The sequence below is a fragment of the Rhinolophus sinicus genome, chromosome 14, assembly GCF_057876585.1.
Source record: "Rhinolophus sinicus isolate RSI-liver-muscle chromosome 14, RSI-T2T, whole genome shotgun sequence".
Taxonomy (NCBI): domain Eukaryota; kingdom Metazoa; phylum Chordata; class Mammalia; order Chiroptera; family Rhinolophidae; genus Rhinolophus; species Rhinolophus sinicus.
In genome coordinates, this window is record NC_142514.1 from 147,247,801 (window position 1) to 147,263,947 (window position 16,147).

At 35.4% G+C, this 16,147-nt stretch overlaps 1 protein-coding gene across 1 annotated transcript in view; it reads right to left on the reverse strand.

The window, feature by feature from the left end:
- RNF141 (ring finger protein 141) overlaps positions 1 to 16,147 on the reverse strand; it is a 31,904-nt gene that overhangs the window by 4,069 nt on the left and 11,688 nt on the right. The window contains exons 3-5 of the mRNA XM_074335995.2: positions 15,352 to 15,460; positions 9,230 to 9,411; positions 4,540 to 4,647 (exon numbers count right to left, since the gene is read on the reverse strand). Of these exons, the coding sequence (XP_074192096.1) occupies positions 4,540 to 4,647; positions 9,230 to 9,411; positions 15,352 to 15,460 (399 nt within the window). The remainder of the gene's footprint in view (positions 1 to 4,539; positions 4,648 to 9,229; positions 9,412 to 15,351; positions 15,461 to 16,147) is intronic.

A 16,147-nucleotide genomic window follows, 5' to 3' on the forward strand; every position in this document is an offset into this window, starting at 1 on the left:
GAGATGGAAAACAAAGAAGGTGAGCCCTATAATTGCCCCAGCTTACTGCCTTGAGTTTCCAGGCTGCAGAGCAAGCAGGGGGAACCTAGATAGAGCGAGGCAGGTCCCTGGAGGGACAGAGCTGAAAATGTCAGGAGGCTAAGACAGGTGGAGTTCACAGGGCAGAGTACTGGAGTGGAGAAAGTGGCACAAAGGAAGAATTCCAGAATCTACTGAAGGTTTCCTAGAGTATATTCAGCAGAGTAATGATTAGTGTGTGCATGTGAGGAAACTACTTGAGGCTGAGGAAATCACCCAAGAAGGATTTGAGGGAACAGTACCCAAAACTCACACAGGGTGCTAGAAGATGGCCTGTTTCCACCAGCCAGACTGGAAAACCTAATTCACGGAGCACTGAGTAGAGTTCTCTGCAGGGTCTTGCCTCATTAGTGGGACATAATTTGCTCTAAACTAAACACTGCTCTGGTCCTGCCTAACAAATTGTAAAAGCAAAAGACCCAAAAGGATCAAACTGTTTCCAAGTAACTATATTCCAGAACAAAGCTCAAGAATATTTATAGGAATACAAAAATATCTAGTACCCAAAAAGGTAAAAATCACAATGTCTGGCACCCAATCAAGAACTACCAGGCATAAAAAGAAGCAGAAAAATGCAATCCAAAATGAAGAGAAAAATTAAAACCAATACAGAACTGAGACAGATGTTAGAAGTAGCAGACAAGAAAATTAGTTTATGATAACCATAGTCCATATATTAAACAAACAAACAAAACAAAAAAAAGACCAGAGGAAAGATCAAACACATTAAGTAGAGACATGGAAAACATTAACAAGCTCAAACTTCTAGAGATGAAAACTATAATATCTGAAGTAAAAAATACACTGAATGGGATTAATGGCAAGTTAGACATGTAGAAAAAAAGATTAGTGAAGTTGAAAAGACATAGCAATATTTACTACCCAAAATGAAACAGAAAGAATGCCTCAAAAAGAGAAAAAGAAGGAAAATAGCATTAGTGAGCTGTGGGACAACTTCAAGTGGTCTAACATAGGTATAGCTGTGGTCCCAGAAGGAGAGGGGAGAGAACAGAAAAAATATTTGAGAAATAATGACTAAAAACCTTCTAAAATTGATGACACCATAAATCTACAAATCTAAAGATCTCAATGAATCCTAAGCACAAGGAACATGAAGAAAACTACTCTAAGGCACATCATAATCAAATTGTTCAAAACCACTGATAAAGATAAAAACCTTAAAACAGAGAAAACAAACAAACAGAGAGACGAAAAGCTACATTACCCACACAGGAAAAAAAGATAAGGATGATAGAGATTTCTCATAGGAAACAATGAGAATGAAAAATGAGAATGAAGCATCATTAAAGTACTGAAAAAAAAATTACTATCAGTCTAGAATTCTACCTACAGAAAAAAGTATCTTTGAAAAATGATGTTCAGACATTCAAGAAAATCCTATGGAATCTATAAAACAGCTATCAAAACTAATAAATGAGTTTAGTAAGGGTGTAGGATACAAGATTGATACATAAAAACCTATTGTATTTCTATATATTAGCAAGAAACAATCATAAACTGAAATTTAAAAATACCATTTAAAATAGCATAAGAAATATAAAATACTTAGGGATAAATCTGTCAAAGATATGCAACACTGAAAACTACAAAAATTGATATGAGAAATTCAACAAGACCTAAATAAAAGGAGAAATATACTGTGTTTGTGGATTGGAAGACTCGATATTGTTAAGAAGTCAATACTCTCCAAATTGATCTATTTATTTAATGCATTGCCACTCAAAATCCTTGTAGCTTTTTTGTAGAAATTGACAGTTGATTCTAAAACTCATATTGAAATTCAAAAGACCTAGCACAGCCAAAACAACTTGGAAAAAGAACAAAGTTGGAGAACTAACACACCCTGATTTTAAGACCTATAAAAGCTACGTTAATCAAGGTCATGTGGTCTTGGTATGAAACAAACAAATAGAGAAGTGGAACAGAATAGAATCCAGAAATATACCCACATATATTTGAGCAACTGTTTTTCAACAAAGGTGAAGAGGCAATTTAGTGAAGATAGTGTTTTCAACAAAATGTGTGGGAACAACTGAAGTCATATGCAAAAAAGCAATTTTGATTGATACCTCACACCATATTCAAAAATTAACTCAAAATGGATCATGGACTGAAATGTAAAACTTAAAAACCATAAAAATTTCGGAAGATAGAAAAAAACCTTTGTGACCTTGGGTTAGACAAAGATTTCTTAATATGACACCAAAACCACTATCCATAAATCACAAACTGATATACTGGACCTCATCAAAATTAAAAAGTTCTACACTTTGAAAGACATTCTTAAGAGAATGAAAAGATAAATCTCAGAGTGTGTTAAAATTTTTGCAAGTCATATATCTGATACAGGATATATATACATAATATAGAAAGAACTCTGAAACTTAATATGAAGCAACCCAATAAAGAAATGGGCAACAGATTTGAATGAACACTTCACCAAAGACATAGGGGTGGTAAAATAGCATATGAAAAGATGCTCAGAATCATCAGTCAGTAGGGAAATGCAAATTAAAACCATAATGAGATACCACTATGCATCTATTAGAATGGCTAAAATTAAAAGGACTGACCATACCAAATATTGACAAGGCTGTAGAGCAACTGCGACTCTCATACACTGCTGGAGAGTGGACAAGGTCAGACAATTAAGTTCGCGAACTCATCCTAGAAAAAGTGCTACATACCTCATTGCTGAATATCACTACGGTCACCTTTGAAGTACTCCCCTTGGGAAGCTATGCACTGTCACCAGCGCCTAGTCCACCCTTCAAAGCAATTTTGGAACTCTTTTTCTGGAATGGCCATCAGAGCTGTCATCGTATTACCCTTGATGTCCTGAATGTCATCAAAATGTCTTCCTTTCAATATTTCTGTTATCTTCGGGTAAAGAAAGAAGTCACTGGGGTCCAGATCAGATGAGTAGGGACGGTGTTCCAATACAGTTATTTGTTTACTGGCTAAAACTCCTTCACAGACAGTGCCGTGTGAGCTGGTGCATTGTCATGATGCAAGAGCCATGAATTGTTGGTGAAAAGTTCAGGTCACCTAACTTTTTCACGCAGCCTTTTCAGCACTTGCAAATAGTAAACTTGGTTAACTGTCCAGTTGGTATAAATTCATAATAAATAATCCCTCCGATATCAAAAAAGGTTAGCAACATCATTGCAACAAGTTAGCGAACTTAATTGTCACACCTCCTAAAATGGTACAACCATTTTGGAAAACTGTTGGCAGTTTCTTAAAAAGTTAAACATATACATACCTCATGATCTAGCCATTCCAATTCTAGGTATTTACCCAAGGAAAAAAACCCAAAATATATATCCCTAAAAAGACTTGTCCACAAATGTATATAGAAGCTTTATTTGTAATAGCCAAAAATTGGAAACAACCCAATGTCCATCAACAGGTGAATGGATAAATAAACTGTGCTATATCCACACAATGAATACTACTCAGCAATAAAAAGGAAGGAACTATTGATATATGCTACAACATGAGTATATCTCAAAATAATTATATGGAATTAAAGAAGCCAGACAAAAACAGAGTACATACTACCTGAAGCTGAAGCTGAACAATAATGAATATCAACTACAAGTTTATATATATATGTATGTATATGTATATACTTAGAAGAAGCGGAGTACAGCATTAGGAATAGAGACAGTGGAGACGTAATGGCTCTGTGGAGGCGGGTTGACAGTGTGAGGGATATAAATGATAAACATCTAAGTATTACTTTGTTTTGTGCACCTGAAACTAATAAAAAAAATTTTTTTAAATAGAGTACATACTGTATAATTTCATTGACAAAAATTCTAGAAAAATCCAAATTATTTTATAGTGATTGAAAGCAGATTAATGGTTTTCTGGGCATTGAAAGGAAAGGATGGGAAGGAGACTTTACAATGGGGCAAGAGGTAACTTTTGGGGGTGACAGATTTGTTCATTATCTGTATTGTGATGATGGTTTTTGTGCGTGTGGACATGTCAAAACATATCAAATTGTACTTTAAATACATGTAGTTTATTGTATATTAATTATAAATTCTCCCAAATGCTTGATTCTTATTTTGTATAATAAAGTTCCCACCAGGTCCAATGTTCGTTTTTATATTATTTCTTCTAATCACACGTAAAGGAAAACATGTAGAAATAAGAAAAAGGGAAGCATGGGACTCTAGACTCAAGTCAGGCACAAGTCTTACAACAAAAGTAAACTGCCAAAACTAAGATACATCCCCACATTTTATAAACTACAGGTATAGGAATACAAATATTTTTAACCAGTAGGAGACATGCCATCAAATTCAAAGGACTAAAGAACAAAATCTCTTACACTTAACTACAATATTTTTGTATTTTTGGAAGTTTCTTCACATATACTCTCCCATTTGACCTTTGCCTATCCCGTTAAGGCAGCAGATCACTTACCATTTATCAATGCACTTCTGGCAGAAGCTGTGAGTACAGGGCAGGATGAGGTCCACCCGGCTATCCATGCAGATACAGCACTCCTCCTCATCAGTCAGCTGCTTCACCCTGCAGTGTGCAAACTGAGCTGGAGCAACAATATTCTCTGCTGTCATTATACTTTACATTTTGTTTCCATAGCCTTAAAAGCATTATCAAACATCTCTGTACCCTCGGTTTAAAGCAAACGACTCATGCAAAAATCGGACTAAATCAACATACCTTTTGGGAACAGCATATAGTATAATAGGGAAGAGTACTAAGGGGTACAAATTTTATAAAGAAAGGCAGGAGAAAAGATAAATTCTGCAATGGTTAAAAAGAAAATATGGACAAAAACTGGAAATGTTCTGGTCTTTCTGAAAACAATTTGGCCCATTTAAATCATATTGGATTTATATAAATGAATTCAACCAATATATGATTTATTCACCATGCAGGATACGAAGCTCTCTAAAATATGGACCTTGCAATTGGGGCCTTACTATGCTCATGTTGATAATGGGCATATAAATGAAAGAATAGCTTCCTCTTAAATGTCAGGTGCTATAGGAAACACAAAAGAGATAGAAAGCAAAGTCTCTGTCCTCAAGGAGCTCTTTATTCTTGGGAAGAAAAGAAATGTCAGATCTACTCTAACCACAATTTGGAGTGTCCCTGGATGAACCAAGTGCCTTTGCATGTGGTGTTTTCCTTTCCTGGATACACTTGTGAGTTTGGTAAACTTCAATCTCAGTAACTCAGCTCAAAATATCATCTTTCTGTTCTCAAAGCAACATTTGCCTCAGTGAAAGGACTTACATTTTGTATTTTAAGTGGCTGCTTATTGGTGGGTCTATTCATAAACTGTAAGTTCTTTGAATAAAGGAGTATGTCTTAGGTTCTCAATAAATGTTTCCTGAATGATTTTAATTTGCTGTTCTTTAATTTTTAGGCTTTCTTCATCAAGCATGTATTACTTTTACAATTATACAAAAATTGAATGTTTCAACGTATAGCCACTAAACTATCAGCTTCTTAAGGGTAAAAGCTATCTCTAACATGTTTTTAGTTCCCTGTTGTGCTAATACCACTGTATATACGATATTGAGCTGTCACTTTAAAATTTGTCAATTTGAACATAAAACAGAATATAAGCAAATGTCAAATGTACATTACACGTAGTAAGTCCTAAGTAAACAAAGAAGAAATGAATTTATTTCAAACTTGTTGGAAGGATGAGGTAAAAAATGATAGGATTTCAACAGAGAACATGTTAGGTGAATAAACAAAGCTGTGGAGGTAGGGAAAAGTGTGTGTGTGTGTGTATGTGAGAGAGAGATTGAGAGAGAGAGAGAGAGAGAGAGAGAGAGAGAGAGAGAGAGAGAGAGAGAGAGAGAGAGAGCCTGGCATGATGCTCCAGGAAGAGAAAAGTTTGCTTAAGTATAGCAGAGATAATCTGATACTTGAATTTCAAAATAAAAAGTTTAAACTTGTTCTGATAGGCAAACTAGAATCAGAATTTGATCAAGGGGAAAGTAAACCCCCACTGAAATATACTTTCAGAAGATTAATTGGGAATACAGTAGGAGGGACAGTCTAGAGGGAGGAAAACCAATTAGATCCTTATTTCAGCAATTCACTTTGGAGACAATTAGGGCCTGGTCTAATGGACATTACGAAAGACAAATCATCAGGATGTGGTAATAGATTAAACGTTATGTTCAGTAATGGGCAAAATAGGGTAGCCACTGAATTGAAATGGGGAAACTGAATGAAAACCTAGATGGATGTGGATCTAACATATTTAATGTTTTTCTGTGTATATTCAGCTCAACGTTTAAGTGCCTTTTAGGTGCTAATGCCATGCCAGACCCAGATGAAGTGGGATCTCTGCTTTTGAGGAGCTTACAATTTGCGTCTAAGGATGTGGGCTTGGGCATCAGTAGCAGAGAATACAACTGAACCCATAAAGAGTGACAGAGTTCTGAAGGTTAGAGGTCACTCCTCTGTTAGGAGCAGAGGGCTATAATGAAGAACAGCATTCTGGATAGAGGTAAAACACAGAGCCGGTGACACAGAAGCAGCTGGTGGAAACTGTAGTGTTCACTTGATGTTTTGCTGCCTTTCAAGCAGTGCAGTGACAAGAAGGAAGAAGTGTTTTGCTCTACTAGTTCTTGTTAGACTACTTCTAGAGTATTCCGTTCTATGCTCCCTATACTGAAAGATATATTGATAGATGAACGGTCATCCAAGAAAGTCTCTGGGACAGAGAAGAGACTCATAAACAAAGGCAGAAGGAACTGGGGATGCTTATCCATGAGAACAGAGACTCAGTGAAAACTGGATTATTTTTTTCAAATATTTAAAAGGCTGGAAGAGAGCAGACTCTTGGTGGAATTCCAAAGGGCACTGCCACTTAAATATGCAGATTACAGTAATAATTTATGAATTTAACCTTACAGACGTATTATTATGGGCTAGATACTGTTCTAAACATGTTATACATATTAACTCACTTAACTCTTTCAAGAGTCCTATAAAGCAGATACTATTGTTACCATCCTCTTTTAAAAGATAAGGAAACTGAAGAGAGTCTAATAATTTGTTCAAAGTCACACAGTTAGGAGTACAGCCAGGATCTGAACACAGGCAATTTGGTTCTAGAGTCTGTGCTTCTTCAAGAGAGCCAGATTTTGGCTACTCTGAGGAATATAATGCAAAAGGGAAAGTTTCATAGTAATTAGAGCCATCTGTGTATGAAAAGGCTTGCTTCCCTGAGTCCTATATAACTAACTGCAGGTGTTCAAGTACAAGTTGGACTACCACTTGGCTAAAGGTCGTAAGTAGTCTTACTACTCAAAATGTTATCCATGCATCAGCAGCAGTGACATTACCCGGGAGCTTGATAGACTCTCAAGCTCCCCCTCACAACCACTGAATATCAAAGTTTAGGAAGCACTGTAGTACAGGATCTTCATGCACCAGAGGAATAACGTAGTGGTTAGGAGCATGGCTGTAATGCCAGACGGGCCAAAATGTGAATCTCAGCGAGGCCCATTTCTAGCCATATCACTTCTCTGTCTAAACCTTAGTTTCTCTTAATCTGAAATGGGCCAATAATTGTATTCCAATCAGGTTCTTGTGAGGATTTAATGAGTTTATACATGTGAAGCATTCATCACAATGCCTAATACCCTATAAGCACTAAATAAATGTAAACCAATAGAAATATGCATCAGGTGTAAGGCTAAACCAAATAAATACCTCTTAAGATCCCCTTCAACTTGAAAAGTCTGTTTTTATATGAACCAGTGTATCACGGTATAACTAGAAACCAAAAAGCATACAAAGGCAAGAAGCAGCTCTAACCTACCAAGCAGGCATTGTGTTTCCCAGTCTTGAGGGCACCTGACAAGGGATAACACCCTTACCTCCTTCATTAAGATGATTGCAATAAGAAAAAGTATCACTTTCATTTAATTTGCTGTCATAGAACTTAAATATACTGGTAAATACTATTCTTAACTTTCAAAATATTTTTAAAAAAGAAAAATCACCATTCTGAAGAAGGAGAGGAAAAAAAGAAAATCAGATGCCTGTCTTTGGAAGATTAACTTTACAAAATACAGGAAAGATAAGCCTAAATGCTGCCTATAATGTTCTAAAACTCACTTGGCATTTCAGTAACACTTGTACAGCCCAAACCTAGAAAACCAAACAACCCTATTAAAGATAAACAGGAAATGATAAATGGAAAGTACAGTTTTACTACAACATAATATTTGGAAACCAGTTAGTTAAGAATGAAACAGAAAATACAACTGGAAATGAAGCAATAAAAGAGAAATTCTTGTTAAGCATATTCTTAACTTGAAGATAAAAGACACTGTTAATACAGATTTCTGCTGTCTACCCAGTATGTCAATAAGACAGGATGTCAACATGTTTGGACCCACGTAAGACTTTTTCCAGTGAGGCATTTACAAAATTTAAATTATGGTCATGGTTGTCAAATGGCAACAGGTGGGAGCTTTCCTATGCCAAAAGCGTTAGAGAGAAGGAAAAGAAAGTTTGGATAGGACAATAATATATTAGGCCTGAGTAAACAAGCGCAATCACAGAAAACTCTAGCTGACTTCATTTCCTTCTGGTATATGCAATATGTACATCAATATGTACTTGTTCATCAGTATGTACATGTTCATTCCTGAGTGGACTGCCAAATCCTGAAGCCAGTATTTAAAAATATAATGCTCCAATTAGTCAGATACTTTTAAGGAAAACTGGAATGGTTTTACTAGATTCTTGGCCTTAATTCCCTGAGGGACTTTGAGTGTGTAAGAACCTAAGTACCTATCATAAGAGGCACATTAACTATAAATCTTTTGTCACTAAATGCAAGCATGTAGAGTGGAGCCTGGATTCATGGAAACGGGGTTGACAGAAATATTAGTTGGTGTGAGCCATGTTAACTTTTCCTTAATTTGGCACTCTAACAATGTCCTGAAGCACAGAATAATCCAAAAGCTGATCTGGGACATGGTATCAATTGAGACAAAAAGTAATGTGATTTACGATGTCACAAACAGCACCAGCAAAAAAACTAATGAGATTTCAGTAGCTCGCATATTGTAAAATGAGAGAAACATAGTACTTATGTATTGCATACCTTCCCATCCAAAGACTAGCCTGACAAGATGTTACAGATGATGAGTTTTCACCAGCGTCTTCAGAGGTGGAGTTCTGCGCCAATACTCCTGCTGCCTGACTTGTGATGTCTTTATAAAGTTGAATAAACTGGTACAAATTCATGATCCGTGATGCCTCCACAATGCCACTGCTTTTGTTAATCTAAAAATACCAAAAAATGAAAAAAAAAAAAAAAGTCGATAATTTCTCTGATCAATTTTTTCCCAGAAAAGGGGAACAAATATTTAGTCAAACATCCTATAAAGTAGAAGTTTTTCAGGTTTGCAAATTACCTAACAGGAGAGCAAGAGTCTCAACAAATGAGTAAGATCGTGTTCCCTGTATTTGTGGAGTTCAAAGTACTTACACACATGCACCTCACTTGATATTCACAATAACCCTGTAGGATTGATTAGTCATCATCCTGTTTAGAGTTGATGAGGTCAAGCAACTTCCCCAGATTTAAGAAATGAATTTTAGAGACAATTCTTTGAATTTTAATTTCTTAAAGACTTTCTTAATTAAAGGATTTATTTGAATCCAACAACCATATGCCATTCTACTATAACTGAAACAACAGACTACTTTCTTGAATATCTTAAGTTCTATTTTGTACTCAAACTTCCAAATGAAGGTGAGAACATTAAAGTAAATCCTAACAAAAAGTGATTGAATTTTCCCCAGAAAGCCATTTTGAGCTATAGCAAAAAAGTCATTTAATAGGAAGTAGAACCAGTAGCCTACAGGTTGTACCTATCCCTGCGCTAGCTTATATTCTTAATGTGAGGAGATATTTGGGGCAAGTGTGAGATAACAGGTAAGGGGAGAGAATATCGCTTTCATAAGATTTCGGGACTTGTGGAGTGGGGTATATGTTCATTTCTGAAATGACGAAGCCAGTAGAGTTGAAGAAGTCGAATTAATCAGCCACACGATAGATATGTGAGACTGCCTTTCAGCACAGGAGACGATATGAAGACTGGGGGAACAGAAGTAAGCAATGAAATCTATGAAGTGCGTATCAAGGTAAATGGAACAAACAAGATCAGAAAATACTTAGAAATGAAGAATGCAGGGAGATACACAGACAGAGGGTCTTAAAATTGTGACTGAAGCAGGTTTTGAAATGTGTTGATGGAACCGGGGATATGAGAAAGTGAAGTCATTAGGTTACATGTTACCAAAAAAAGCAACATTTCCATATTTGGAATGAAAATAATAGTAGCTGTAACTAACATTTAATAATTGTTTACTACTTGAGAAGGCAATGAGAAAAAAAACAGAAAACTACCATTTATTGTCTACTACTTGAGAAGGCAATGAGAGGAAAAACTGAGAATCAAGTATGAGTCAGATTCTATATAGTGAAAATGGTAAAACCATCGCTGACAATCAGAAAACTGATTAAATTTTGGGAAGGTAAGATCTACATGGAAATGCAAATATGCAATATTCTTTGTAGTAAAAGACTAGACATGGGGTTGAGAAAAAATAAATAGAATTAAAGGTGGTAGGAATTTATAGAGGCGTACAAAATAGATTGTCAGAGCTGAAGAGACTGGCCCAGTCTTCCTTTGGAACTGCATAGTTTAGAAGAAATTAGGGAATAATTCATATAGACAAAGTTAATCAAACTGCAACTATTATAATCATAGGATTTATGCAACAAATATGGACGTTACAGTATTATGTGCACTGCTCTAGGCACTGGTGACATAGTGTGTATAACAGACAAAAATCATGGCCCTCATGGAGGTTCCACTATAGGCAGGGGAGACAGATAATAAAATACAGATTAGGTAAGATGGAAGTGTTATAGAGAAGATTAAACAGAGGAGATGAAATGCTGAAGGGTTGCAGGGAAGGCCTCACAGAGGTGACGTTTAAGAACTGGAATAGGTGCAAGAATGAGAGAGCGAAGAGTGGGAGAAGATGATGTAGCGGGTGAGGTAGGGACAGGATGTATAGGCCTCTCCTGATCAGAGCAATGACTTTGGCTTTTATTTCAAGTGCATGGGAAGTCAATGGACAGTTTGGAGCCAAGGAGTAATATGATCTGATTTGACTTCAGATTATGAGTGGAATAGACTGGTTGTTATGCTGACACGAGGCAGAATGGGGAAAAGGGCAGAAGCAGGGAAACCAATTAGGAGGCTACTGGAATAACCCCATGAGAGACGATGGTTGCTAGGAATAGGGATGGTCAGAACTGGCTAGACTCTTAAATATATTTTGAAACCTGACACAGGATTCACATATGGATGGACTGTGGGGTATAAGAGAAAAAGAGAAGTCATTGATGACTGCAACGTTTTGGTCTAAGTTACAAGGCAGATGAAAATAATATAATTCATGAAGCTACCTTAGTCCATAATTTTAATTAACCCATTAATATTTCTAATATTATTCCCATAAAACATTCCATTTTAACATCATTTAGATTATTTTTAATAGTGAATTAAATATTGTTTGAGGATAATCATGATAGTAGATGGCAGTCAAGATAAAGTCTTATTGTAAACATAGGTTATAGCACAATTGTTTATTAGTGGTTTAAGATTAAGAGATACGAAATTTCAGTCTCCTATCAGTTTTTCATATTGGACGCCAATTCTTTTTCTAATGTAAACACTGATTTCTCATAGATTCTTAAAAACAAAACAAAACCTAAGGAATGCAAATAAAACATTTCTCTAGATTTAAAATCAAGAAAATTTACAAAAGATCTGATTGCCTGCATTTTTAATATTTTTGTCTATTTAGAATCTTTTTTTAAGGAAGATGTCAAATCACATACAGATGTAATGGTTGGAGATACTGAGGTGAAAAGGAATTTGACTAATAGTAATATTAAACATTAATTCTGTGTTTGTTAAAGAGGAGCAACAGAAAACTAAGGAATCAGAAACCTGATACATTTCCATTCCCACAGCTTTCTACAATTTATACTGGCCTCTTTTATACTGTGAACTGAGTACCTTATGAAACAAAGATGGAGAAAATGTAATTTAGGTACTATACTGTATCAATGAGCAAGGAAAGCTTCAATCTATCCCAATCATTTAAAAATGAAGACTTTTTTATTTCTTCAACAGATTTTTCTTCACTTGTACATTGAGTGCCCTCCAGCTGCAAAACACTACAGGCTCTAGAGATACAAGGATGAATCCAGACAGAGTTCCTGCCCTCAGGGGCTTACTATCCAGTAGGGCAGCTAAGAACCTAAATAAATAATTTTATTCTTAACATAGAATTTAATTATTAAGTATAAATAAAATGCTACTGGAGTTTAGAAGAGGCAAGATAATTTCTGTTAGGGAAGACTTTATGGATGAGATGGTATTTGACGTGGGCTTTTAAAGAGACATCAAGTTTAGACATGCAGAAATAAAAGGTGAGGCAGAAACTACTGGCTGCTTACACCAATGCTGTTCCCACTTTTCATTGCCAGCCCTAATTTTTATTTTGGTATCTACAACTCCCGGAAATGACTCAGGAGTTAGTCCTGGTTAGTGTAATCTAAACCAATCCTGGTAATCACACCCCTTCTGTCAGCGTGGGTGTAAGGGGATGTGAGTTAATATTGACCCAACGAGCTGGGAAAAGGGATCTGCTAGGTCTTTGAATTAACCAATCCAGGAGCTACTTTATATCAGGATTTCTTGATAACTGAGAAAATAAAAAACTGTTTTTACTTAAACTAGTGGGACAGGTTTTCTGTGACTTGCAGCTGATGGCAACTTAAATGACAGGAATGGACAGTCTAGTTTGAAGGAACTCAATGAGTAAAGTCACCGAGGTGGGAAAGTAACAGCTATATAGCCTTAAATTATTTAAGCCTGGGGAGACGATAAAGTATAAAAGGGGATAGTGGTAAATAAAACAGAAAAGATAGTTTGGAGCCATATCGTAGAGGGCTTTGAATGCCAGGTTAAAGAGTTGGGACCATTTTGTACCCAGTGAAGAATTGCTGAGGAATTTTAAGCAGGCAAGCGATCTGATGAGAGTTGTGCTTTAAGAAAGGTTAGTCTCACAGCATCATAAATTAGAATCAGGAGATGAGTCAACTATGGAGATTAGTCACAGAATCTAAGGTAATCTGGATGAAAAGAAAGAGGTACTTGCGCTACAGTTACAGTCTCCTTGAGAGCATGGAATTTATCTTATAAACACACTGGAAGTGAAACCTGGCAAAATGGCTGAGATCAGATGGCTGGTTACTGTGGAGGAGAGGGCAAGAAAAGGAGTAAGAATGCGTGTTTTTCAGAAACGACCTTTGTCACTAGACTTCTTATAAATTCACCCATGTATCCTTCGAAGTTGACTTTCAAATAGTCCTGAAAGATTATGTGCAATGTAAGTTTGCAGCTGTGGGATGATGGGAGTAGGAGAGATACTGAGCCTATCTGAATGAGTCTAACATGTTTTTAGTTCTGTTCTTCATCTCTTATTTACCTTATTCCTTTGCAAAGTAAAAAGTTGCAGATTCCTAGAGTTCTTTTGGGAGTGTATTTATAACACTGTTAAAAACCCCTAATAAATTTACTGTAAATATAATATAAACCCAATAACAGAAATGAAAAAATAGAAAATGGAAAAAATATGTGGTTGGTATACAATTTTTGAGCCCAGGAATGGAAATATAAATAACAAAACACTGTCTTGCATCAAATTATCACGATTTCAGTGTGTATTCTATTATTATTATTTGTAACACATTATATATTGTATAAATTTACACTACCACTCATAGTAAGTAGTACATTAGCTACCTCTGTGATGAATGCAAAAAAATTTTGACTGATGTAGCTATTATATCACTAATATCTAATAGCTATTATATCACCAGTAGCTATTATATCACTCTCTAACAGTTGGACTTACAAAAAAAATCAACTAAGCAAATTTCAATGTGGACAGACTCAGCTGAATGGTATTAAACTATACTGTGTATTTTCTCTAAATCAACTGTAAACTTTAACAGGTGCCACTCAACTTCAGGCACTTAGCCAAGTCTGGAATGAACATCTATCTTTCACCCTCTAATACTCTTTATTTATTTTATTTTTATTTTTCAATTACAGTTGACATTCAACATTATTTTATATTAGTCTCAGGTGACCTCTAATCCTCTTGAAACTTCTTTTAGTACTTAAATTGATTAGAACTTATAATTTAATCAACTATCCATAATCAACCCTGCTACACTTAAAACACAGTAGTGGCAATCAACCCCATGGGGAAACATGGCATACTGTTTGGGTAACCCTCAGGGTCCATGATACACAAGAAAATAATTTCCTTATCCAGGAGTTCTTTAGGGATTGGTCAGGAATGGACTTGAGGGCACTCATGACTGCCCAATTTATTGTTTATATGCATATGGATGATTTTATTGTTTGTTTTAGAGCAGGGGTTGGGATAGGAGGAGGTCTAATAAAATCCGTTCCTTCATTTTCACCGAAAGTTCCATGGCCTCAAAAAGGTTAAGAAACATCTCTTCTAATCTACCCATTAGTGAATGAGTCTTCCTAATACTTTATGACAGCTGCCATTATATTTTTTTAGCACAGTTGAAATACTCAATTATCTAAAATTTAAAGATGAAATAAGAGACATGGTGCATTGATGGTGAAAAATCCATTCTATAAAAATCAGAAAACAAAACAGAACAACCAAACCTTTCTAATGGATTTTAAAATGATTATTAAATAAATGAAACACAGTGTTCTTAAAAAAATGATCTCTTAAGATAACTTTAGTTTTTAAGGAGTCATCTTAGAGCTAAGTAGGGCGACACCTTAGGATTCTATAGCCAGCTAAATCCAAAAAGAGAGGTAGAAAGTAAGGATGAGTTTACTACCACCTTCCTTGATTATAAAAATCTCCGCTATGTGGCAATTATACATACAACCAGTGAGATTCAGTTAACCTGGAAGGCAATAATAGTATCAAAACTATGCTTTACATAATTGTATAAATAAATGTCAATAATAACCAAATTATTAACATTTATTTTCAATATATATATTACACTATTAAATGTGGTCCTAACCATCAAAATAGTTTAAGCTCTGAATCGGAAGTCGCTATTACTCTCACCTTGGTACAGACCACCCGTACAACCACTTTCCAAAAGGCAGAGGAATCAGATCCAGGTTGTACCTCAAAGAGAAGATGTTTTTCCTGGCCAGAAGCCACTTTAGCAGTTCTGAAGAGACAAGCACATTTGTTAATTTTATGAAAAGTCATAGAAAATAATGGAGCTATGAAACCAGATTCAAGAAACACTTTAAAAGACAGAAGGAAATTTGAAGAAAACACACAAAGACAAATAATAATGATTGTCACAATTAGATTCTTAAAACATAAGGGTAGGAATGTTTTGATTAAACATACAACTTAATTTTAAAGTCAACAGCATACTGGAATGATATTTATAAATCTGTTTTTGTTGTATCTGTTATCTCAATGGTCTTTAAATTTCTAACAAAGACATCTATGAAAAACATGTCCAAGGAGTCAGGTACTTAAAAGAAAAACTTTAGCTGGTTTCACTTATACAAAGTTTGACTATTGCCTCAGATATGTATATAAAGTGTGAAAAAATCTTGCTCTTGGTTGAGTCCTTATTTAAACACAATACTAACACATCTCTTGGAAAAAAATTTTCTTATAATTTGGTTCTGGATCAAGCAAATGATTTTGAGACACTTTAAATACATCTTTACTATCTTCCACTAGCAGAACAATTTTAATCTAGAGCCACAGGATTCTAACCTAAAAATATAACACTTTTAGAGGATAACTCAAAATCATGCCATTAAAGCCTATCTAAATCAGTTCAAAGACATATTTAAGTATTCCTGCTCCTTTCTATCATTACTCACATTTCTTT